This window comes from Amphiprion ocellaris, chromosome 14 (genome assembly GCF_022539595.1).
Source record: "Amphiprion ocellaris isolate individual 3 ecotype Okinawa chromosome 14, ASM2253959v1, whole genome shotgun sequence".
NCBI classification, from domain to species: Eukaryota; Metazoa; Chordata; class Actinopteri; family Pomacentridae; genus Amphiprion; species Amphiprion ocellaris.
The window spans coordinates 24,274,807-24,301,684 of record NC_072779.1 but is presented as its reverse complement, the minus strand read 5'-3'; the positions used below and the strand labels follow the sequence as shown (position 1 = coordinate 24,301,684).

Below are 26,878 nucleotides of genomic sequence, written 5' to 3'. Positions count from 1 at the left end.
TTTCAGGACCGATAAATATATGCAATTTACTGGTTAATCAAGAAAGGCTGGTAACCAATATTTGAAACCAATATGCATTAAATGGTATATATTAACAGCATGTGATTGGAGGAAACCTGCCTTTCATAACTAGGTTTTTTTCATTACTAAGGACTTGGCAATGGCTTTGTAACTCTCCAAACTGATAAATGTCAACGACTTTGTTTCACATCGGGTCATGGATCTCATTAAAACGTAGCATTATGTGCTGCTTTTTGAGACCCTTTAGCTACTTCATGTCACACAGGTTCTATTTAGTGATGTTTAGATTCAACAAGCCTGGCAATAATCATACATGAGCGTGGCTGGTGAAACTGAACCCAGTTGTCAAATGAATCTGGTCATTTGGTAGATTGGTAGCGAAGGGGGCAATTACTTTTTCACATAGGGCAAGATGGGCTGGACAGCATTTTTCATTTATCATCATCATAAAACCTGCATTGTGTGTTTACTTGGTTTATCTTTGTCTTATGTTACAGTTAGTTTGATGATCTGTAACATTTACACCACCGTTCAAAAGTTTGGGGTCACTCAGACAATTTCATGTTTTCCATGAAAACTCACACTTTTATTCATGTGCTAACATAATTGCACAAGGGTTTTCTAATCATCAATTAGCCTTTCAACACCATTAGCTAACACAATGTAGCATTAGAACACAGGAGTGATGGCTGCTGGAAATGTTCCTCTGTACCCCTATGTAGATATCTCATCAAAAATCAGCCATTTCCAGCTAGAATAGTCATTTACCACACTAATGTCTAGACTGTATTTCTAATTAATTTAATGTTATCTTCATTGAAAAAAAAATACTGCTTTTCTTTCAAAAACCAGGACAATTTCTAAGTGACCCCAAACTTTTGAACGGTAGTGTAAGTGTGACAAATTGGCAAAAATAGAATACATTTTAATGGAAATACTTTTTCACTGCACTGTATATCAATCTCAAATGTCACAAATATCTTTCCATTTATATCTATATTTAATGTGATGAAAATTTCTGTCAAATCAGAGGCAATCAAGGAGAAATTGTTCTAAAAATTGATTTGTGCATTGTCCCTAACAAAACATGATGCAGGTTTTAGGATTATTGACTCATTACTATACTGATAACACTGTTAGTGGTATTTAAAATAGTTTATTTAAATGTCTATTCAACATCCCCACATACACCTCCGCTGTGTTAATATATACTTACACCATGCATCATCTAATGTATTATATTTTTTGTTGTCTCTTAAAGTCATGTAAGACTGAGAAAATTGCTTTAGCTAACATTATGGACTCTTTCACTGTCTATAAATTGGGATACATTTATCCCTGATTATTTTAACTGCAAATTACTTCAGTGGTGAAATGAATCCATGCTATTCTGTTTTTCTGTTTTAAGTGAAGTACTTCAGTTAAATTCCAGATTCTTCAGTTCACAGAAAGGATTGTTCCGACTGATTAAATCAATCTGTGTGCACTTTTGAATTTGACGTCTAGTAGTTTTCTGATCAGGCATCTGAAAAAAAGGTTCTATTATTATTAATAATACTATTATAACACAGCAGTGAGTTGGAAATTTGATAATGATTAGGTGATTGAATAAAAATGCTGAAATATTTGTGAGACAGATTTTTGACATTTATTTTGGAAGAATTATATTATTTGAGTAATAAGAAGAAAAACTTTAAATAACTAATAAGTTAGTTGTTTTAACAACAATGTGTTTACCCTGTTTCTCACAGGTTCCTGCTAACAACTAATGATGCATCATTAATGATGCTAATTTTTGAATTTAGGATTTAGTGTAACCTTTTAATAACTCGGCACAGACAAAGTTGAATGGTAAGTAGTCTGGATGAGTAGTTGGTCGATGATAATGTCAGGGCTGCAAGTAGAAATACTGCAGGCCAGTCCTGAACAGGCACTGCACTCGTTGAAGTAATGCAGGAAACCGCAGGGATCCACTGCTCTTCATCTTCATTCAATTTGAACCCTTCTGACCATTTTTTTCTTCTCTGATTCTGTGATTTTAATTTATTTCAATGTTCCTTTCTAAATGCATCTCTATGCCTCTGTAAAGCACCCTGAGTTGCCTTGTGTATGAATGGTGCTATGCAAATTAACTTGCCTTACCTTGCCTTCTCCTTCCACTCCCCTCGACTTGTGACTGGGTAACCATTACTAATGGTTTTTTTTATCCTGCCACCTTGGACTCCCTTCTCTTTCTCTCCCTCTCTTTACTCAAGTATACTGGCTAGTGATCCTGTCTTTCATTTCTTACCTGCAGCCTGCACTGGTTACCCGTTTTGATCTTGCATACCCGGGTGTGACCACAGCAAACTACATGGCAAGTTTTATTTAATTAATATTTTTATTTTATCTCTGGGGACATTTTGGGGTATTATTTAAAACTCTTCACTTATCTTTGGGCACCCAGAAGATTGATGTCCTGTTGATGGTGCATGGACTGTTTCAGTGCTGTCTTCAATCCATTGCTTGAAAAAGCAGTCTTTGTTTTCCTTGTGGGTCGCTACCAATATTTTGTCATACCCCCACTTTGTTAAAATATCCCCATGCGTGTTGGTGACCCATTTGCTTGCCAGCAAATCCCATGTGCTTGTTGTGGTGTTCCTGTGATCTGGTGTCAATCTGTCATTGTTAATATTAATGTATTGCAATATGTTTAGGTGTTTATTGTGCCCAGGTACCCATGTGGTCAAGATTGCATTTTCTGATTTAACCGATTATTTAATGTCGAAGCACAGACAATAACATTCAAAGGCAACATTACTAATTTTAAGTTACAGTGTGCTCTCCTGTGTACGGTTTATCAACTTTGATAATGATTTGTCAGAGATTAAACATCATTAATAACAATTAATGATAGTCATGATAAAATGATGCAAATAGGTGTAAAATGACTGCAGCTTTTGCATGAGTCTAGTTCTTTCACTTTGACAAAGAGTCTGAATGTTACACACTATCATCCAAAGAAAAGTTAGTTCTATCAATTACTGGACTTCAAAAGTCTTAAAAGCACACACTGTGTTTAAAAAAAGGTAGAAGTCATCTTTTTCATAGGAATTAGAGGAAAGGTAGACATCTTCACTGTCGCTGAAAACTACCATAGATTGACTGAGTATTAGTTAATTATAGCACTTACTTGGTTTAACTAACTGTAATAATAATGTAGCATCGTATTAAAACCTGAGTCTTATTTGTTTGGCATTTAATCTGTCACAGAAACAGATTTGCAAAATCAATTACGCCAAAGGAGTCTGTCCATCAGGTTCATTCTCACTGTGCAAAGTGAAATATCTGATGACTTGGTTGTATCGAAGAAGACTTTTTTCAAGAAGGACAAGCACATTTCATTTATTCGTTCATAACCCTCATTTATTTAAACACCGTTGGTGAGATTTGTTGTTCAGCCTTTTTCTGAGCCTCACACTGAAGGTCCACTCTATGTTTATATTTCATAAGTAAGGCTCATTATTGCAACCTGGGAAACTGTTATTAACAGTCACTTGGTAGCTGCATCTTAGTCATTACTTTTGACATTTATTGATGAAATAACAATTAAGTAATTCATGAAATAACTAAAAGATAAATAAAGAAAATGAAATTTAAATACGTGCATCCATTTCTCCTGTACTGCTTTGTGCCCAGCATTGGCACACAGATTCATCGGCTTAGAAAACTATTGACTTTTGTGGGTGTAATTTCCTGGTGGGTTGGTTCCCTCACGGCATAAGGGAGGACCTGATTTGATCCTTAATGTGAATATGGAAAAGACAGAGACAATTGTGCAAGGGAGTTGTGAACAGGGCTGGGACGACAAATTCTGTGCTTAGCCTATTTGTTTCTTCTCAGCCTTGAGACTTTTGAATGAAAAATTGCTTTATTACAGTCAGGGTAATTGCAAAGGAAGCAGGGAGAAAAGAATTATGGTGTGTCTATAACCAGAGGACGTGTAACCCCTCCTCTGCTGACCAAATCCAGCACCACAGGTTGGAGACTTAGACTCAGGGAAGACATTATAGATTCTAACTGCTTCAGTGTTTATTGATCACCAGCCTCTTTCCATGGTAATAGCAGTTTGTAAAAACACATGCATGTTTCGGCAGCATTTACTTCTCTGTCAGTCAGGTAAAAGGAATTTGGGACCAGCCATAAGTCACCAGCTTATGCTCACCGAGGGGTAGCAGAGGAAAGCTTTGAGGGCTGTATTAAGCAAAATTCGAGGTACACTACTCTTAAAAAGTTTTTGGTCACCCAGGCAATTTCATGTTTTCCATGAAAACTCACACTTTTTATCGTGTGCTAACATAATTGTGCCAAGATTTTCTAATCATCAGTTAGCCTTTCAACACAATTAGCTAACACAATGTACCATTAGAACACAGGAGTGATGGTTGCTGGAAATGTTCCTCTGCACCCCTATGTAGATATTCCATTAAAAATCGGCCATTTCCAGCTAGAATAGCCATTTACCAAATTAACAATGTCTAGACTGTATTTCTGATTAAATAAACTGTTACAATACTACATTAGCACTTATAGAAAGCATTCATATATATTAACGTATTCCAAAATGACAGAGCATGAAGGACATCTGCAGACTTTATTACATAACTTTTTTTATTGGCCCATTTAGTTAATGAATTTTGTTTGGGGCCTGTAAAATCCTGCCGCATTTAATGCTGTAAGGTTTAGGGACAGTGTACTTTAAATTAAGACAATGGCTCATCAAAAACTTATATAAAAGATGAGCTTTAAAAAAACAAAACGGCTGAGATGGGCAAGATCTGGGTGATGAATCTTCGCTCAAACAAAATTGGCATCTAAAAGTTACATAGAAAATTCCATTCCTCACAGCAAAAGTATGAATATTCATTACACAGTTGATAAAACAGCCCTTTTCAGTCTCTTTAATTGGGTCAGTCGAACTGTCTAGCCTTCCAGTCATCATGGAAACTGTGTTCTCCTCTGTAGATAGGCTGATGTCAAAGTACCTGTCACATGTAGACAGTTGTTGAACATCTGCCTTGGCCTGTTGTCTTACTACCTTTTGTTTTAAGGGGAATGATGATGATGACTCTAAGATGATGATGTCACTATGAAATGCTATCAGATTTTTCGAATACAGAATTTTGTGGCCTGTCCTTGACATCAGCTCTATTTTTCAGTGATAACCCAAATTGAGCACTCAGATGTTCTGAGGGGGGGCTAGGTGAAGACAAGAGTTAATCACCATGTTTGATGAGATATAGTTCCACGATTTTCTTTGACTCACACATCTGTTAAAATGCATTCTTCCCATTTTCAAAAGGTAAACACATTTGCAAATCATAATGATTAGTTGTGAAGGACTAAAAAATATTAAACAACAAAAAAAGGCAGCAGGAACACAGTTTAGTTGTAATTGTAGTATTACAGTTGTAGGAATAAGTAACAATGCTTTATTACTCCGCCAAGGAACTCGGCGGAGTTATGTGACGATTGGCGTTCGTTTGTCTGTCCGTCTGTTTGTCTGTCTGTTCGCAACATTACTCAAAAACGGACAAACGGATTTAGATGAAATTTTCAGGGAAGGTCAGAAATGACACACGGACTAAGTGATTAGATTTTAGCAGTGATGTGCCTTATGGTCTGGATCCACAGATTTGGAAAAGATTTCTGTATCATTCCGAGATAGCAGCACGACGTCACTGTAACTATGTGAACACCACATCAGCTGGTGATCCTACTACAAATCGACCGCTGTGGACCACATATTTTTTAAAGAGTTCATCCGTCGGAAATGATACAACAACTCAGCAGCCTTGGTGAAGTACTGCGCTCTCTAAGAGCTTTTCTTGTTTTTGTTAAGTGAGATTGCTCGGTGTGCCTGTTAGTCATAAATGTACTTGATTTATTAAAATAGCACCTTGAAAACACATTCATAGGTGACCTTTCTAATTGAGTATATGCAGCTCACGATCCCCTGTAGGGGCTGAAAATTCCTTTTTCTTATCCCTTTCTTATCCTCCCTGCTGGTGGAGTCAGCCATTTGAAGACATCAAGAGAAAAAGTGAGGTCAAAGATAGGCAAACATAAAGAGTCAAAGTGTCACCCAAATTGTGACTGACCTTTTCTGCTGATGGTTTGTTCACAAGGAGCTCTCATCACACCAAGATTGAACGCTATGATGTACTGAAGGTATCAGTGCAGTATCATCTGTGAAAAGATTCACTGCTTGCCATCTACACTCAGGCACTATGAGATCCTCCAGAACTGATTTAGACTTAAGAGGTTTCTGTAAGAGGTCAATTTTGTGTTCCCCACCTATTTTTCTTTTTAAAAAAGTTTTTCTTCCTTGCTGATAGAAAACCCATCTGAGAACATGAATTAAAGGTGGTGACAACACAAGAAAAAAGTCATAGATTGAACAGTTAATGTAATATTGTCAGAAAAAGAACATCTTAGAAAGAACTAGAAGAGTTTAAAAGAGCTAAGGTCTTCAGCAGATGGATGTTTTCATTATTATTCAGACCTTGAAAGCATGTTTTTCTTTGAGTCTCTGAAGTTTTGAACATTTGTTTAAGAAAGATGATTCCATTGTGTTTATTTTTACTACACCCCACAAACAGCACAGCATATAACTATAATTTTGACCACAACATCTTGATTATATGATCTCTGATTTTAATATAATAATAATTGTAATTTATATGCTTGTGCACCCAGCATGCATTAGCTGTCTATACTAAGCTGGATAAGATGTTTTTACATTGTTGTGCAGCCTGCATAAGCAGTAATCTTTGAGATAGAAAGTACACAGTTTGCATTTTATTTGAGATTAAACTACTGAATTATCACTAACATGATGATAATTACCTCATGCACCATTCTTTGTGCCTCATTAAAGTCACTTTACTTTTTCCTACACAGTTGAAAATAGTTCTATAATGTCCTCTGTGGCGGTGTTTAATTGATTGCCACCTGATCTTGAAGGATTTAGTTTTGTAACAGAACAATAACGTTACAAACTGGCTGTGTGGAGTTTGGAAGACACTGGTGTTGATCGTGTTGATCAAGTTGATCGAGTCTAATGAAAGACACTATTGAGTTGCATTTTAGTAAGTGGAGGGCTCTAGATTTTTTGGAACTTGGCTTTTGTTGCATCTGTTTTCACCCATTGCTTACAAAATTGTAACATACTGAGTGTGTTACATTCCTTGGTGTGTAGATGGGGTAGGTGGTTTCGCCCGGCAGTACTGGCCAGGTGCACCTGTGGCTACTTTACAATCAGGTGGGACTGTTAACAGCCAAGCCACCCTGATTGTTGTTTCCAGCGGGCCAGATTGGCTAGTGAGCTGTGTGGTATCGGTGTCATGTTCTTCCTAAAGCCAAGCTTGTGGTGCTGTGTTGACATTGGATTGGCTTCGTGTCCCCTCATCCCCTGGCTTATAACACAGTATAGTGTGTCGTTTAACATGTACTAAAATGAGTTAAATGTTATTCTGCAACATTTAATTTGAAGTCCCTCAATTTAGCAGTTAGAATCAATAAATAGATACTTTATGAACAAATAAGTCCTTTAAAACATGGCTATACACTAACATTTAAAAGTCTGGGGTCACTTAGAAATTTCCTTATTTTTGAAAGAAAAGGAATTTTTTTCTATGAAGATAACATTAAGTCCCATGTGTCTGGGATTGATAGGTGGAACCGAAATGTACTTTAGTGACTGATTAATCTTCATCAAACAATGTGGTGATGATCAAGGGAACATGTTGCTGCTCTTTTGAAAAATGTTAATTCATTCTGCTGTTATTTGAGCCACGTTGTTGATAATGACTAAACTGAAAACTAAAGCTGCGCTGTAAATCTTTATGACTGTGCAGTACCAGTTGACCTTGGTATCTATTTGTGTCTGGTGCTTTTACTGTGAGTTAGTCTGTGGTACATCATCCAGCAAGTCAAGGTCGATGTCCTGGATCAATGGCAGTCTGTTTCAGCAGCAGCTTAGTTAACAACTTGTGCAATCAAGTATTTTTCAAGTCTTTCTAATGTGCGTAGCTGTAAAGCAGGCACTTGGCATTTTTATAAATATGATTCGGTCTGAGATGCAGAGTACTATAGATCACATATTCCAGACTAAAGTACATGATGCCCATGACCAGACACTGTGCAGTGTGGAATCTTCAATGCTGGGATTAAATTCACATTTATACTGTTCTTTTTTTCAGGATGCAGCTTTTTGGAAAAAAAAAAAAAAAAAAAAGCTGCCAAACCTGAGATCATGTCTGAGGGAAAGCACCTTTAAAATCAGAATTAATATACGGTTATTCTCTGTGCCATGGCCTGCTTGCGAAAACTTAATTGTGATGCAGAAGGCATATGATAATAATAATAATAATGATAGTAAAAATAATAATAATAACAATAATAATATATGTTATTTGTATGGCGCTTTTCAAAATAATCAAAGACACTTTACATAATTACATTATAAAATCAGCAAACATTAAAACAGCAGAATATCATAAAACAAGTCATAAAGGACATCATAAAATACATTTGTATCATACGTAAAAAGGAGTTCTGAACAGGTGGGTCATGATGAGTGATTTGAAAGTGGTCAGGCCGGTGCTGTCACGAATGTGTTGGGGTGGGGCGTTCCAGAGCGGGAATCGGGGGGCTTGGCTTTGGAGGGCGTTGTGGGTCAGCAGGAGGACTTTGAACTAGATGTGTTGTGGGACAGGGAGCCAGTGGAGGTTTTAGAGAACGGGGGTGTGTTCACAGGAGCGAGGCATGCAACAAAGTTCTAGATATACAGAAGTTTGTTGAGGACTTTTGAAGATGAACCATAGAGAATGCTGTTGCAGTAATCAATTCGGGATGTGATGAATGCGTGGATGAGGGTTTCCGCAGCAGGGAAGGAGAGTGACTTGTGGAGGCAGGCGATGTTTTTGAGGTGAAAGAAGGCAGTCTGGGTGATCTGGTGAATGTGTTGCTCAAAGGTAAGGTTGCTGTCAAGAGTGATTTCCAGATTGCGCATGTGAGGTGATGGCGATGGAGTGGAGTTGTTAGCATCATAATATCGTTTTTTGTGGTGACATTTCAGGTTGGTTGTATAAATTTGCTGTGTTACCCTACAGCACTTCATAACAGAGTTTTTGGAAATTGAGGTTTTGACTATCCTCTAATCGTACCTTAATCTGAAGAAATAGTTGTTGTCACAGCTAGTTAAATATAAATTCACTTCCTTTTCTTCTTCTTGTCAAAGATAAGTTTTTGTCAATGCAGCCTAATTTGTGCAATTTTTTTTCGATGTCCCATCCTAATAGTTTCTTTTACTGTTCTGTTTTTTTTCATAGTTACTTTCAATGTGTACTTCTCTCAAATACAAAATAAATCATTGTTCTTCATTCTCACTCGCTTGTCTATTGCCTGTCTTAGGGGTTGAGGCTGTTTTTACATCAGTTGATGCAACTAAGAGAGAATTGTTGTCATGTAAGAATTAACTAGCATAGATGTACACTGCCATTCAAAAGTTTGGGGTCACATAGAAATGTCCTTGTTTTTGAAAGAAAAGCATTTTTTTCAATGACGATAACATTAAATTAATCAGAAATACATTCCTGACATTGTTAATGTGGTAAATGACTATTCTAGCTGGAAATGGCTGATTTTTAATGGAATATATCCATAGGGATAAAGAGGCCCATCGCCAGCAACCATCACTCCTGTGTTCTAATGGTACATTGTGTTAGCTTATCGTGCTGAAAGGCTAATTGATGACTAGAAAACCCTTGTGCAGTTATGTTAGTACATGAATAAAAGTGTGCATTTTAATGGAAAACATGAAATTGCCTGGGTGACCCCAAACTTTTCAACGTTAGTTTATAACTAACTACAGAGTTAACAATGTATTGTTAAACGTTGTCTTAATATAAAACAAAGTAAAGTGCAAATATAAGCTGTTGCTTTCTATCAGTATGCCTCTTTTTTGTTGTTTTTAATTAATCAGTATAGGTAGGTATCCACGATCCTTAACATAAACTATCTCTTTATGTAACGTTGCCAGCCTAGAAATATCAAGCAGTTGCAAGTAGACAATAAAAGCATGCAAATGCAGCCAGCTGACCTTCTTTACAAGGCCAAGGGTAGCTTGACGGGATGACCCTCATCCCCGCAGAGCTCTCCCCACCATACCGACCTTTCTCTCATACACACACACTCATCTACACACCTGTATGTACCAGGTAGAAAGCTGTGTTTCTTCCTGCATACAAATATTACTTGAATGTGACCCCTAGGACACCAAGACCCTTTACTCCAGATGGTTAAGGTCTTTTTTGCCCTGCCTGACAGCTTATCACGATTTTCTGCACTTGGGATCCAGCAGCCCTGGAATAACCAACCTTACCATGCCAGGTTCTCAGTAGCAGACACATGTACATACGACACTGTACAAGGTGCAATATAAAGGAATACACAAGTTTCTTTTGATATTCTCTGATCCCAGCGTGTTGTATCTTCTTTGTATTGCTATTCAAAATGATACTCTCATTTGCTTCACAATAAGTACAGTATGTACTGCTTTGACTGATGGACTTCACTGACATGTTTTGTTGAGTGCCACCTGCAAATCAATTAAGAGATTCAGTAGTTTTGAATTTGACTGAGAAGTGAACAAAAATCAACTCCAAAACTCGGGTTTGAAATGCATCATAAGTAATCAGTAAAGCAGAGGAAATGTAATCACTAATGCAGCCTAAATAGCGTGGTTTTGCTGCGTAAATGTCAAATATAACAACAACCTTTTCACAGCAGGTTCTAAAGGTATCAACATGATTTAAAATTATAATAATTGCAGTTGTTTATTTCTGATTTAGAAACTTCCCAGAGAAACCAAAAGACATTCTGAGGGCCAAAAATTACCATTCAGATCATTTGCAAGGCAAAAATACATTTATACTTTTTAATGACACTTGTTGCCTGAATGAAATGTTTTTAAAATTTTGAATCTCATTGAATACTCAGAGACAAAACAAAAACAAACAATCACCTACTGCCTCCACTATAACTCTGACCAACACAAATATATGCAGTGATATCCAGAGGCTCAGTATTAGGACAGAGGGCGTAATTGTAGGATAATATATATTTGTTTGTTTAATTACAAAATGTCTACATCTCACAGCCAGTGCAACTTTAATACATAATATAAGAATTGCACTGTTAATCTAGGAATTGGTTTTGTAATACTATTGTCCTAATCCCAGCTCATATTTTTGGGGAGAAATGGTCGTGTTGAAGATAGAAAAAGCTGAGACAGTGCTGGGTTGTTAATAACAACCATCTTGTTGACCACTGCCTCTTAAAACAGTCCTGCTTTTTCAATTTTCTTTGACAAACTGCACAGTGTACAGTGAGATTTATACCAATGAGTGAAAGATTTGCGAAATATATGTATGCTGTATTATCTTATTGATCCCAACCATTTGCAGTAATTGCATGCAGGAAACTCTTTTACAGGAGAAACCAGGACAGGATGAGCCACACTGAGGCGGCCATGTCATCCTCCCTACACTAATGTTCAGCTGTGTCATGTCATATTTCCCAGCAATTATCTTGCTGCACTCCTTCCCTTTGGAGACAGAAGGGCAACCATATTATTATAAGGGTTGGACTGAAATATGCTATTAACACATGTGCGTTGAAGTAGGAGGAATTGGCCTGTTTCTGGTTGTCTTTGTGGTTCTTATTCAGATTTGAATGCAAACCAAGCCAATCGGTTGATTAGAGAGGTTTGACCTGAAGCCATTCAGTAAAACAGAGAACGTCTTGGGTCAAAGTTGACGGATGGGAGAGAGTAAAAGAAGGGATATGCTTGGGAATGCCATGTGTTCATCTGACCCATTGTGAGGTGTGCACATCAATTAAACAAGAAAAGCACTCAGAGAATGCAGCACTCTGCTAAGGCTGTTTATTCCCCTATATGGCATTGTCAGAAATGCAGCATTTTTTTTAGAAATGCAGCATTTGTTTATTAGTTATTGACGATCAGAAGTCACGGCAACATAGAATGTGGGCATTTAATATAAATGTACCCACACACAAAATGACCTTGCGTTGAGCACAGGCGTGTGTTATGCATGTGTACATTATGTACAGATACCGAATCACGTGACCTTAATATGTAGTGGACGGTGGAAAGTGGTGGAACCTGGAAACACCCCCACAGTTTATCAGTTGTTCCTTGTATCATTTCCAATGAATAAGTCCCGATAAGTCCACAGCGGTTGATTTGTAGTAGGATCGTAATCATCAGCAGGCAGCTGACATAGTATTCACTTGTCATAGTTACAGTGATGTTGTGCTGCTATCTCGCAGTGATACAGAAATCTTTTACAAATCTGTGGATCCACACTACAAGCTGCATCACTGCCAAAATCTAATCACTCGGTCCTTGTGTCATTACCGACCTTCCCTGAAAATTTCATCCAAATCCGTAATTAGTCTGTTTTTGAGTAATGTTACGGACGGACGGACGGACGGATGGACAGACGGACAGACAAACCAACACTGATCGTCACATAACTCTGCCACGTTCTTTGGTGTAATAATTCCATTTCTGATATTTAAAGCTGGTTCTGATCACACATACAGAAATATTATGTTTTTATGAAAAAACATAAAACATAAAAACATAATGCATAAAAACATAATGTATTTTATGTTGTTGTTTACTTCTAAAAGACATTTTCTTGTATTCAAGTTGTATTCTAATCAGCTCAGTGTTGTAGCCCCTCAGTAACACAGGGTTCTGGTGGGATGTCCACACTGACCAAAAGAAATGAGGAAAAAACTCAGTGAAAACAGTCGCAGGAGGTACAGAATGAACCATAGTACCACTAATCATGGCTGCAGTGGTCATCCTCCTAAAATGACTCCACAGGTAACAAACTGCTTTCACCAAAATACCAGAAGACTAGACGACTCCCAGTCTGCAGAAGAGGAATATTCCAGCACAATAATCATCCAAAGCTTACTGCAAAACACAAGAGTTTAAAATTACTGAAAACATTGCAAAAAAAATACTCACAACACACCACAGAGAGAAAAATAAACCAATTTATTGTTCGCAGTCTTTCATTAAAATCAAAGGGAGGAAACTCAACCAAACAAATATGGCATAATAAGGCACAGAGGTAAATGCAAAAGCAGTATTACACAACACAGTGCGTATGAATTCCAACATGTGAACACATGATGTTAGCTTAGAAGAGTCCAGGTGGACAGATGAAAGTTCTTATTACTCAGACATGCAACATCCCCTCTTTCATCTTATATTCCTGGCTATTTAATCAAACTGAAGCAGTCCAAAGTTAAAACAGACACAGCTCAGTGCTGGTATGAGACAATGTGGAAAATGAAGTTCTCCGCTTTATTTTTTTGAATCATTAGCTCTCAGACTCACAGTATGTATTTGATGTGTAGTGTGGTAGCAACAGAAAGCTACTACATACTAATAGTTTGAAAATATTAGGGCTAGTGTTGTTGAGATTCTGCTCATGAGTGGTATCATGAATAGGGTTTGTTAAGAGGAAACTTTTAAGGATTGTAGATTTAAAAAGGACATTTCCAGCAAGATTTGTGTCATGTCCTCCCTCTCTCTTCTCCCCAACCTTACCTGTCTGTCTTCGACTGCACTGCAATAAAGGCAAAAGCCCCCAACACAAAAAATGGAATGTCTCCTGAGTGCCCCAGTAGCTCAGGTGGTTGAACAGGCAACCGATAAAACAGGGGACGCATTGATCATGGGCTTGAGTCCGACCCACGATCATATGTCGCATGTCATTCCCCTACTCTTTTCCCCATGTTTCCTCCTCTCTCCACTGTCCTCTAAAATAAGCCCTACAAAAGACCAAAAAAATAACTTTTAAAAAACAAACTAATGTCTCCAGCCCTGGCTGTCATGTACGCAGACGCATATATGGAGACGCGTCAGGAAAATTTTGGTCTTTCTTTTAGAATGATGAATGCTGTTAGTGTAGGTACCGTATTGTGAGAGCCAAGTATCAGTCACTTTATTCCACACTCCCATCTGGAAACGTGGAATTGCCAACAACCTCTTAGTAGGTTTCAACTGGTGCTGAAGATGCTGTTTCCACATGGAAAGCAGTGGTCCCTCCTCCTTTTCTCTCCCTTAACCTCTCTCTCCCTCTCTTTGCTTTCGTGGCTGACGGAGACCTCACTTCGCTGTGCAGAGCTCTCCCTTCCTGAGCATCCTCCTGTCTTTTCTCTCTTCCTCTTTTTTCTGGTCTCGCCTGTGTGCTACATTCAGCTGTTAAGGAGCTCTGAGTCCAGATGGGCAGAAGCTAGAGTCCTTTGGACTGTCACTGCAGACCAACAGTATTATTTCCCCTGCTGCTATGTTTGCCTCTATTTGGTATGCCAAGAAGCTAGGGAGACGACTTGTACAGAACAGCAGGAAAGCCAAAATGCTGAAAGACAAGGTAGGTTTGTGTGTGTGCGCTTTTTCTGATTCACTGGGTTACAAACAAAACAGTTAGACAGCACAAAATTGTGTGTAAGAAGCTGCTGAGCTCATCTTCAAACACTAATGCGTAATTTTCGTGAAAGACATTTCTTAAAATAGTCAAGATCTCTGATTTAGGGCTGCGGCAAATAGTGCCAATTTTATTTCCCTAATAATTATAGTGTTGTTGATGTCTGTGTTAGCTATCTGATTTTGGCAGTAAATTAGTTGACTTGGCTCAATTGCATCCTTTCTGCCTCATTTGAGATGGGAGAATGAGCAACAAGGGACTGAGACCTTGCTGCCTAGAGAGCCAGATCTTGTATTTTGACCCTGCCTATGCCCAGGGGAGCTCAGACATTCACTGTTTCTCAACTTGCTAAGCAATTACAGATATGTCTATCTTAGCCATTCTGCCCCTGATTCCAGGTTTTCTTTACTGACATCTTGTATGTAATCTCCAAGTTTTGACACTGTAGACACTCTTCTTGACGAACAAAGTCTCCCACTGAAGTTATATGAAAGATGAGCTGAACTGCAAATTGCACTGACAGAACTTTCTCTATTGTCTGTGGATGCTCACTTTTTCCCCCCACAATGATGCTGTTTACACTCACCTTTAAAAGAGTGAGATGCCTATTCCTAGCCTAGTCTATAAATACCGATGCGACTCCATAGGAACAGAAAATGAGTACGCTTTATCAGAACTTCGCTTCATTGTGAGGAAATTTGCTGTCAATGTTTAGTGGCAATAAACTTCATATGTTGCCAACCCATTCTGTAGAATTTAATGGACTGGCTGGACCAAGCTGTCATTCTGCTATAGGGGGCAAAAATGCTCTGGCTTTTTGTATTTCTTTAAACCAATCACAGTCAGCATGGGCGGGGCTAAGCGTTTACGCAAAATTGTGATGGTTGCATATTTGTTCAGGTGGAACATTTACGTACAGGGAAACGAGCACTGTGATTAAAATGCATAATTGACCAAAGAAAAAATAGCATGGCAGCTTTACTGCACAATCCAAATGCTTGCCAAAACCTGAAATTTACCTTTACCAAGTGAGAGATTGCACAGAGTAAAGTCATCTCTGATTTTTAGACAGATTTTATTGCCAAAGCTCAACTGGATTGCACTTGGACCCCTATATAAACTGGCCTCCACAGCTCTCATCTGTTGACATTTCAGGTATGAACAGGACGTGTTCTGATCTCACCAGGAAGAGTCGAGAGAAGTAAATTTAGTGAAAACGTCAGGTTTAACCAGGTTAAAGAATGTTTCAGTGCACAATTGATCACGTCATAGCTAGCTGCTTTCTGGAGTAGCTAATCCTTTACTTTTCCTACGTTCAGCACATATACCATGTACTCCTGCCGAAAAACTGCTGATGATTTTATTTCACTGAATGTTTTCTATACACAAGCACAGTTTTAACTCATTTCTGCATGAGCTGTCCAACAACTAAGTGCCTTCATCTACAGTTGGTAGCTGGAGGTTTGGCTGCACAACAACAGTCTTTAATTATCATGAAGAGCATTTCTATCCTTGCTCAGAAACCTAGATTCTCCCCGTCAGCAGGTGTTGAGTGTAAGTGGAGAAAGCCAAAGCCAGTTGTCAATTTTTCAGTGAAATCACAAATAGTTCTGTCCACAAGCCTGCTTTTTGACCTTTACACCATCTGGAGGCACTGGGTTTCTTTCTTTTTTCTTTGATCCTTCTGCTTTCCTGTCAGCACATGTGATGCTTACAACTACCACTGTGGACTGCCTCACCAGTAATTGCAGCACCAATTCTACTGATTATACACTAGCTATGTATGTAATTTGTGGCCCCCTGCAGTGTAACTGCCAAGGCCCAGTTCATATGAACAAAATGCAGCATGCCTTTTAATCTCAGCAACAAGTGCGTTTGTGTGTGTTTGCGTGTGTGGCTTATATCCAGTATCTCAAATTATTCAAATACTATTAAACTATAAGAAACTATTAGAATCATTTCAAGTTTGCATAAATTATTATCTATCTGTCTTGTTTCACTACAACCACAATCATGGGGAAAACTGCTGACAGTAGTCCAGAAGATGATCATTGACACCCTCCACAAGGAGAGCGGACCACAGAAGGTCATTGCTAAAAATGCTGGCTGTTGTTAAAGTGCTGTATCAAATCGTGTAGAAGTGAGGTAGGAAAGAGTGTACAAGCAACAGGGATGACTGCAGTGTTGAAAGCATTGTCAAGACGAGAGCTTCAGAGGGGCTGAGGCTGATAACAGTCTATCAACAGTCACCAAGCATAGATACCTTCAGAAAAGGAGCTACAACTGTTGCAGGCTTGATATCTAGCTACTCCTGAATCAGAGACATCAGAAGCATCTTAACTGGACTGAGGAGAAAAAGACCTGGACTGTAGCTCAGTGGTTCAAAGTTCTCTTTGAAAATCAATGTCCTACAATCCTACAGAGTGGAGAGGCTCAGAATCCAATATCATTGAAGTCTAGAGTAAAATTTCTGCAGTCTGTGATGATTTGAAGTGCCATGTCATATGCTGGCGTTAAACCACTGTGTTTTATCAAGTCCAAAGTCAACTCAGCCATCTACCAATATTCAGAGCACTTCATGCTTCCATCTGCTGACAAGCTTTATTGAAATGCCAGTTTCAATTTTTATTTTTCCAGCAGGACTTAGCACCGGCCCACGGTGCCAAAACTACTCTCAGAGGGTTTTCTGACCTTGGTATAACTATGCTTGATTGGCCAGCCAATTTAACTGATCTGAACCCCATTGAACCTAGTACAGGATATTGTTAAGAGGAAGACAAGAAACACCCGACCCATAAATAGAGACGGACAGAAGGCTGCTATCAAAGCAACTTGGACTTCAATAACCTCTCAGCAGTACCACAGGCTGTTCCCCTCCATGACATGTAAATGTAAAGGTGCCCCAACCAAGTGTTTAGTGCATAAATTGCATAATTTTCAGAAGTTGGACGTTTCTTTATTGTAATTCCTTTTTTTTATAGATCCGAGGAAATATTTTAGTAGTTTGAGATATTTTATTTCAGATTTTCATGAGTTGAAGGAAATAAATATATGAAAGTTGAACTTTATAAAGTAAATTACAAAAAAATAAATAGTGCACATTATTCTGATTTCTTGAGCTGGACCTGTATATCATGGCAACCTTGAGTTTCCAGTGACTCATGTAACTCTTAATTTTCTCTGATGGAATCATTGAAGCGCGTGTCTTTTTCACAAGAAAGCATCATACATTTTAGTTTTTTCATATATTTATCATAGCTCACCTGAAAATATGACAAAACACACATACAGCAACTTGAATGATCAGTTTTGGTGATGTGGAAAGCTGTGTTGATCAAATTTTGTTGTTGTCGTGCCTTCTTAAATTTCTCGTAAGTAATTACAGTTGACTAAAGCTGTGAACTCGTCTGAGCCAAGTTCAAAAGGGTCAATTTGATGCACTCATTTGACTCAGCCACAAACGCTACAATGGGATAGTCTGAGGAGCTCAGTGAACATCTAAAAAGCAATTCACTGATTTAAACAAGTCAGGAAAGTCACTTGGAGCCATTTTAAAGCAGCTACAGATCCCATAATCATACGTGCAAACAATTGTTTGTGTGGATGAAGTGCATAATACAGTTCTGGCACTGCCACACTCAAGAAGAAAATACAAGCTATCACCATCTGCTGGCAGACATTCGGTCAGGATGGTCAAGAGACAACCAAGAATCACCAAAAAGCAGGTCTCCAATTCATTAGAAGCTATTCAGATGTCAGTGTCCACACCATGTGCTGAGAGGCTGCCATTCAAGAAGAAAGGTCTGGATCTAGAGGCAGAACCTTAAGGCTTGACTGAACTGTGCTGTTAGTCACATGGATAAAGAAAAGACCTTCTAGAGCAGAGTTCTGTGGCCTTCTAAAAACAAAATTTAAGTTATTTGGCCACATTGCCCCGAAATATGTTTGGATGAGAGAAGGTGAGAACCCCTCAAACACTATCCCTACCATCAGACATGGTGGTAGTAGTATTATACTCTGAAGCTGTTCTACTGCCAGTGGAACTAGTGCCTTAGACAAAGTAAACAGAATAATGAAGAAGAAGGATTACCACCACATTCTTCAGGAAAACCTAAAATTTTCAGCCAGTAGGTTGGGTCTTGGATGCAGTTTGGTGGTCCAACCAAATAATGATCCCAAATGCCCATCAAAATTGTTAAATAAATGGCTAAGTCAAGCTTGAATTAAGATTTTAGACTGGCCTTCTCAAAGTCCTGTACAGTAATGTGTAAAACCTTTCCTTTTCATTGGCCGGCTCCAGGACTTCACATTGCGTATATTTTCTGAATTGACTACATTACTTTTCAAGTTTTTTAAGAATTTATGCATTCAGTCTGACCTTTTTAAATGTTCAAGTTATGCAAATGGTTTGTTGCCTTTGCAGTCTTGTTTCAACAGTTGGGCGTGTTTGAGTGTTCCTTCCTTTGAAAAGGACAGAAATCTTAATCCAGTATGTCGGAGAAGGACTGATATTCAAATGATTGCATGTAGCGGAAAAAAGTAAAAAGCAGGCTGGTGCTACTTTTTAGCATCAACATAAATTAATGTTGTTTTTTTTCTCTTTGCCGTGTTTCTTTTCCTATCCCAGGAGATTTTTTTTCCACACTACTTATTTCCAATAACCTGTAGCAGAACAAGTCTGTATAGTGTTGCTTTGAAGTCATTCTGGATAAGAACTCTTTTCAATTATTGGACCTGCCCTATCCTTGCCACATCTGAATTAACCCATTTTCCAACTCTTCACAGAAAAAGCCTGTTTAATTTCCTGTTTCTATGAATGATTTAAAGATCCTTATTTCCACAGCAGACTATTATTTTTGTAAAGCATCTTCAGCAAAAGCAGCTCCCACATTTTGACTCAAAAAAGATTTAAAGAGTGGGTTTTCAATACTCTATAGTAACTAGAATAAGTTGCACTTTGTTACTTTCAGTATTACTGTGTATATTAACAGTTTGCAGTCTTGGAGAGAGGCTCACTTGAAAGCCTCTTCATGGCAATTTCTTGTACATTTATGATGTCATGATAGTATTTTTGCACCAACAGGGCAACAGAGTGAGAACGAGAATTGACAGACTATATCTAAAACTGTATCAGAAATAGTAGGTTATACTGTGGTCAGTGAGATGAGTGAAGTTGGGGTAGTGAGGTAGGAAATGAGTCATGAAGCAAAGGATAGGTTTTGTCTCACATGATCAGTTTCAGAACTGGAGGACATTTAGGCCAAAAATTTTTTGAAAACTTAACCTCCTCTTTTACAATTTTCCGCTACATATTTATCAATAATAGGTCGTAAACAATCAAAGGCTTGATTGGCTCAGCTTACACATCAATGGTACAATTTTTATTCGATGTTTTATTTGTTGTTTGCTAACCCTGCTCTAATCACAGTAACAGGGCTGCTAATCCATGCTAATGTTAGCTTTTTCTAAGGAGTAGAAGCTAGATATTTAGCTAGTTGTTACTGCTGACCAAGAGGACAAAGTTACGGATGGAAAAAAGTAAAGAAAAAAGTAAGAAGAATTTGTCTTTTCCTGATAACATGCATAACAGGGTTGCATGAGGTAGAGTGAGACATTCAGATAAGACTGACAATGTTATGAAAATATGAAAAATAGAAGAGAGGAAATAGCTTTGCTCTACCCATTCTTTTAGAAAACAGTTTGATGATGTTAATTCTAGCGTATTGTGTGATTCACTGTTTTCTTCTTCTACCAGCTAAAAAGGTTATGCTAACATGTTGTGGGACACACGTTCCATGCTTAATAATTATCATTTAAAATATTGTGATGATTGAAAAAAATGTTCCCACAATTACAAGAGACATTGATGAAAAAAATAATACAAAAAATAGTTAGATTTAAATTTCATTTTAACTGTTTTATTAGAGATTCAGTTTGGTCATCAGCGGGGTGGGACAAGAGAAATATGTCATTTTAGAGGGAACTCAAGACTTATTTGGGATTTTTAAAATATTTTCAAACGTTCTTTTTTCCTAGCTTTTTTCATTTTTGCGTTTTAATAATGTGACTAGAAATCATCATCATACACATATTTCTATTCGTAATGGTAATTTTTCTCTCATGCTGCCTCTCTTTTCCCTTGTTTCCTGTCTGATTCAATACTATCACCTGTCTAATGAAGCAAATATCTCACAAAATCCTCTAAAAAATCTTTATAGTGAAGCAAACAAGTCACTTGCTCTCATAGTATCTCCGTTCCAGATTACCTTGCTCTCTTTTTCAAACGGTAGCTTGCTCTCCAAACACCACAAATGAATCTGTCTCTACAGCTGTCCATAGCAAACTCAGCTTTATTTCAAAGGACGCAGCCAGGATCACAGCAGCCCCCGCAGCTGCTGAACGGCTGTCTGCTGTCAGAGATAACATAATTACAAATTGAACCCATATAAATAAGCCAAGGAAGCAGTACATAATTATGATGGGAGGGTTTTGTAGAGTGCTGCAGTTGAAAGATGTCACTCTTGCAACATTTACCAAAATAATTATTTCATTGTTTTTTGTTTTTTGTTTTTTTTGTTTGTTTGTTTGTTTGTTTTTACTGAAGGAAGTGTTTGAAAGTCTAAACAGCAAAACTGACTTGTGAAAATCTCCTAATTTACAGCGGGCATATCCTGTATCATTAGCTAGTTAAGTAGAAAGGAGAGTAAAGAGCTGTTGAATGTGAAATGGAAACAGGTCCCAAATCATGGGTCAGAGTCTAAGACTTGACCCTGTTCAAATGTTTAAAAAGCTTCTTTAAACATCTTCGAAATCACCAGGAGAAATCGGCATTCAGAGGCAGCAGGATTTATTGTCGACAGAAAATCCAGGAGCAGTTCTTCACAGTGATAACACCAGAAGAATAATCAGAGATACTGAGCTGTGCATCGTCTTTTATGCTGTGAGAGTTGGTCATTTTCTCCACGCCTATAGGACATATTATTGGAGTGACAGTTTTGACACTATTATACTTTTCTAAATCTATTGATCAGACATCAGGTTATCATGTTTCCCCATTAGATCACACCCTATAGAGGACATCAGGTTCTCAGTAGGTCATGTTTTACAAAGAACATGCCTGGATATGTTCAGACTTTGCCTCAGCGCCCCTCTGCACATTACACCCCTATTATTTTAAGACAGATTTCATGCATATTATACCTTTATGTATTGTTATGTTTATGATAAACCTCTTTTACAAGTTCTATTGCCTTAACTTTATACCATTATGTTTTAAGTACTCATTATAATTTTCTGCAAAGCATGTGATCTGTCTTTACACCAAAAATTCATGTTTTACTTTTTGATCTTCCAGCTGCATGTGTGTCCTCCACAGACACACACAGCATCATCAAAACATCAGTGATTACTAGAACCTTCTTGATGATGTAGTTCATACACACGTTTTATTTCTATTCTTCAGTCTAATAGCATTTGCCATAATTATCTCATTCTTTACTTTTTAGTATATCGTACCCCAAAAAATTTACACTACATATATGCAAACACTCACACAATATGCTTATTCTTTTAGGTGGCAATTCTGTAATCTGCTGAGTCTTTGTTTAAATAAGTTGCTGAGATTGCTAACATAGGAACGTAAATTGAAGATACTTGTAGCTTGACTTCAACTGCTGTGGCTGTGAGCAAGATGTGAAGCTGCTATGTCTGCCTGTGAATGGTATGGGTCACGTTTGAGGAGCCTTCACTGTCCTTACCCCCTGATGACATCAGTTTCCCAGAACACCAACTCGTCAGCATGAATCATGCAAGTCTCACTGTGTCCAGCTGAACAGATTGTTTTGTGTCAGGAAACTGAACGCTGTGAAACCGTAAACAAAGCACTCTTTTTGCAGGTGAAGGACTGCTAAGTACTTACACTACCATTCAAAAGTTTGAGATCACCCAGGCAATTTCATGTTTTCCATGAAAACTCACACTTTTATTCATGTGCTAACATCATTGCATAAGGGTTTTATAATCATCAATTAGCCTTTCAACACCATTAGCTAACACAATGTAGCATTAGAACACAGGAGTGATGGTTTCTGGAAATGTTCCTCTGTACCTCTATGTAGATATTCCATTAAAAATCAGCCGTTTCCAGCTAGAATAGTCATTTACCACATTAACAATGTCTAGACTGTATTTCTGATTCATTTAATGTTTTCCTAAGTGAAAAAAAAAATAAAAAAATAAGGACATTTCTAAGTGACCCCAAAAATTTGAATGGTAATATAAATAATAAATTGTAAAAAAAATATACTTAATTTTAATAATTGCATTTTTAGTTATTTTTCTCTGAACTATAAGCTGATTGTTGGCTTCACAAATGCTACCCATTACCTTGTTTTTGGTCTATTTCAAATAAATACCGGATTTAGGGCGCGCGCAATTGATTTTTGACATTTTAGAGGGTAAAAGCATCTGTTGTGTTTATTATACACCACTCTCTTTTTTTCTGCATCTTTTTACTGCTCTTTCACTGCTCTCATCCACTTTACTTCCACTTCAACCTCCTTCTCTCTCTCCTTTCTCTCTCTTTCTGTTTCAATTCCCCGTGGTTGTTATCCTCATGATGTCCCAGAGGCAGAGCAGCCATTGCAGTGTAGCAACCAGCTCCTAGTAATGGATGCACACTCTAGTAGCATGGTAGTGGAGTGGATTTTTAAGAAGGCTTCTGGCTAGCAAATAGAGAGCCACGTGACATAGAAATATAGCAGTATGTCATGTTGTTTTTTTTGTTTGATTCTTTATTATGATTTTCAAGCCTGTGTAGCAACCAATAACGTAATGATGGCTAATAATGTAATACCTGGCAATAAGGTAATAATCTTAGCCATTTCAAATAATAAAGCCAATAACGTAATAATTTAACACATCTTTGAGCCAATGAAGTAATAACATTTTGCCAGAAATGTAAAGAGTTATTACATTATTGGTTGGTTATTACGTTAATGACCTAGCATTAAGAAAATCCTTTGAAAATTTAACAACTGCAGCTGATAATGTAATGATATATAAATGAGACTGCATTTCTTCTCTCATACACTACCATTCAAAAGTTTGGAGTCACTTAGAAATGTCCTTATTTTTGAAAGAAAAGCAGTTTTTTTTTCAATGAAATTGACATTAAATGAATGAGAAATACAGTCTAGACATTGTTAATGTGGTAAATGACTATTCAAGCTGAAAACGGGTTTTCTCTGATACTCCGGCTTCCTCCCACAGTCCAAAAACATTCTGAGGTTAATTGATTATTCTAAATTGCCCGTAGGTGTGAATATGTGTATGATTGTTTACTTCTATATGTAGCTCTGTGACAGACGGGCAACCTGTCCAGAGTGTCCCCTGCCTTCACCCTAAGTCAGCTTGTATAGACTCCAGCCCCGCTGACCCGAATGAGGATTGTGCGGTATATAGATAATAGATGAATGGATAGCTGGAAATGGCTGATTTTTAATGGAATATCTACATAGGGGTACAGAGGCCTAAACATGAAGTTGCCTGGGTGACCCCAAACTTTTGAACGGTAGTGTATATAAGTATATATAAGAGAAACACTTACAGAGAGCCTAGAATTAGACAGGAGATGACTGTTCCATTAGTAATATGAAGCTGTACAAGCCTGCTGGACGCAACTGTGGTCTAAGTTTACATATAGAGCAGTTATTTGGCAAGAACAGCCGATGGATGAAAGCCTGGATTCTTCTCACTAATGTAACTTTTGGGCAATACAAACTTAAGGACATTTACTGAAAGAAGTAATATCAATTTTATGTTGATATTTTCCCTTTAGTTCATTATGTACAGAATACTCCTTTGTTTTTTGGAGTCATTATAGTGCCAGTCCAGGTACTTAAAGACAGTTTTAAATGACAACTGAATTGTTTTACCTTGAGAAATGTATGAAAAGTTTTCCGAGAAAAAAATGCAATAAATTCATTTGACAATACAACATCCAACAGAGATGTTGACATGGAATTATGAATTTATATATCTAAGCAAATAAACAATATTCTAAGAAAGACTTTGTACAACAAATAATTCTCAAATTAGCTCTTACAACCATAATTAAGCAGAATGAGAGCTACATGGGACGTATCCTTCATGAATAAGACACTATGCCATCCACTGTACCTATTTTTGATGAGCAAACTGCACAAAAACAGCAAAAAAACTTTTATTACCAAGAAATGCAGTCCTGTTTATGTATTATTACATTATCGGCTGCAGTTATTATATTTTGAAAGAAATTTTAAAAAGATTTTTTAAGGCCATTCACATAATAGCCACTAAAAAACGTAATAACTTATCACATTATTGCCAAGTTCTTTTAAATGGACAAATTTATGACGTTACTGGCAGGCATTACGTTATTGGCTGTTACTACATTACTGGTTGCTACAGCCTGTCAACATGTCTGCTGTGAGCCGAGCTCAGTTCCAACATTCTGCTTACCCTCTGTGTTGGTTTGTGTGTACCTGTAAGTTGTTATCAGTGTCACACCATGCAAATCTAATCCCACATTCATCCAGCACTGAAGCAGAGAGCATCGCTGCTTCAGGGCAGCCTGGGCTTGAGGCCTTAGTTGTTCCAACATCCACACATTCCTCTGTAGCTGATACACCACGCAGAAATCAGAAAATGAGGAGGATGCGAGTGGGCAGTGAGTGGGTAGGAGATGGTTGTGGACTGTTAAAGAGAGAAGAGGTCATTGATAAACGAGCAAATGAAAGAAACGGATAACATGAGGAAGGCACTCATCTCTCTGTATTTGTCTAAACCTCTTCTCTCTGTTTGGTCAAATCACACAAGAGGTTTATGGTGCTCTGAGAATTTTCAATTAGCCTCAAGTCAATGCTCACCACCAGATTTGGTTTACCTCCTTCTGCAGCAAATATATTACTGTTTCCATTAATGTTTAGCTCATTATGGTGTTTTTGTGTTTAAGTGTGGCATGAACCACTGTTGCTCCACCTCTTTTCCTGACATGCACCATTGATCTGCCTCTAATCTAGTTTTGGCTGCCTGACAGAGCTCATTTCCCCGAGGCATTAATTATACCTCCACGTGATTTATATCAGTGGGCGCCAGCACCCAGCACTCCTTTCTGCCTGGTCCAATCGGATCCACATCTGTGACCCCAGCCACTGCAGCTCTCATCCAGTCAGATATATTGAGTATCTGTCGCCAGTGTTTCCCCTGGCTTTCACCCCCCTCAGCGCAAAATTACCAATCTGTCCTCAATAGTCCCACTGCATCCATTGTCCTCCTCTGTGAAGAATGTGCTGTGTTGCACCAAAACACAGCTGTAAAGAGGGCAGATGTATCTGTTGCAGAGCCTCTAATTCATCCAAACTTCAGCTCATGGATAAGAAATTGATTTTTACAATAGCATATTCTGGTTTCTATGAGTACAGCTGATCCATGGATTATTTTAATTTTGCAGATGCTGTGGGAAATTGCTGAACATTTTTGTTTTGTTGGAATACCACTGCTGAAGTGTGATGCCTAGTTTTTTATGGAACCTGTCTGACTTGCTTGGTGACCTCTTTTAGTCAGGATACATTTGAATATCCAATATCAAGTTCAAGATGAGCTTTATGGGAAAGCGACGGTGGGGCAGCCTAATAAACAACTCATCTCTGGGACATAGCACCACTGGAGGAAGTGTCCCAAACCTCCTGTCCACTTCAGGCAATGACAGCTGGGGGACCCTCAAGAAGAGACTGTCCATGGACATGCTGCGGGGCTGGGCACCATACCTAGGGAGCTTAAGTATGGGGCTTAATCTCAATTTGAGACCAATGAGTTGGCCCTCACTAGTTGCTCTCTGCAAGCGGAAACAGAACATGACGGAGAAACTGCAGATGACACACTATGGCACTGAGGATGAATCACAGGTTAGAAAACTTGCATGTGCCAGAAGCTTTAAGACTGATTAACATGAATGTGACTTAAGGTCTTGATGATATGTTTTTACATTTTTGCCTTTCTCTTTAGATAATTAATATTGCTTTTTAGTCTTGTTAGCGTGCTGTATGTGTAAGTTACAAGCACCCAGGTTTTGCCTCTTGAATTTCTATGTAACAGTGGTTAAAGTTGACCAAGATTAAGATTCTTAGTCAAGGGCAATCTGGCCAAGAAACTAGCATCAATGAAAACAAAAGTACAAAGCACAAAATGAAGTCACATAAAATGAGCAAAAGTGCAGCAGTGCGATATCACCACACTGATTC

At 38.0% G+C, this 26,878-nt stretch overlaps 1 protein-coding gene across 40 annotated transcripts in view; it reads left to right on the top strand.

Annotated features, from left to right (window-relative positions):
- Positions 1-26,878, top strand: part of dlg2 (discs, large homolog 2 (Drosophila)) — a 186,852-nt gene that overhangs the window by 91,848 nt on the left and 68,126 nt on the right. For 29 of the 40 annotated variants that reach the window (XM_055017123.1, XM_035951106.2, XM_035951104.2 and 26 more), the window contains one exon: positions 2,318-2,377. The exons of 8 other annotated variants lie outside the window; for them this stretch is intronic. In XM_055017123.1, the coding sequence (XP_054873098.1) occupies positions 2,318-2,377 (60 nt within the window). Of the gene's footprint in view, positions 1-2,317; positions 2,378-14,369; positions 14,544-25,937; positions 26,543-26,878 lie in introns of those variants that run through there. 3 more of the 40 variants (XM_035951120.2, XM_035951125.2, XM_035951117.2) reach the window with 3 other exon arrangements.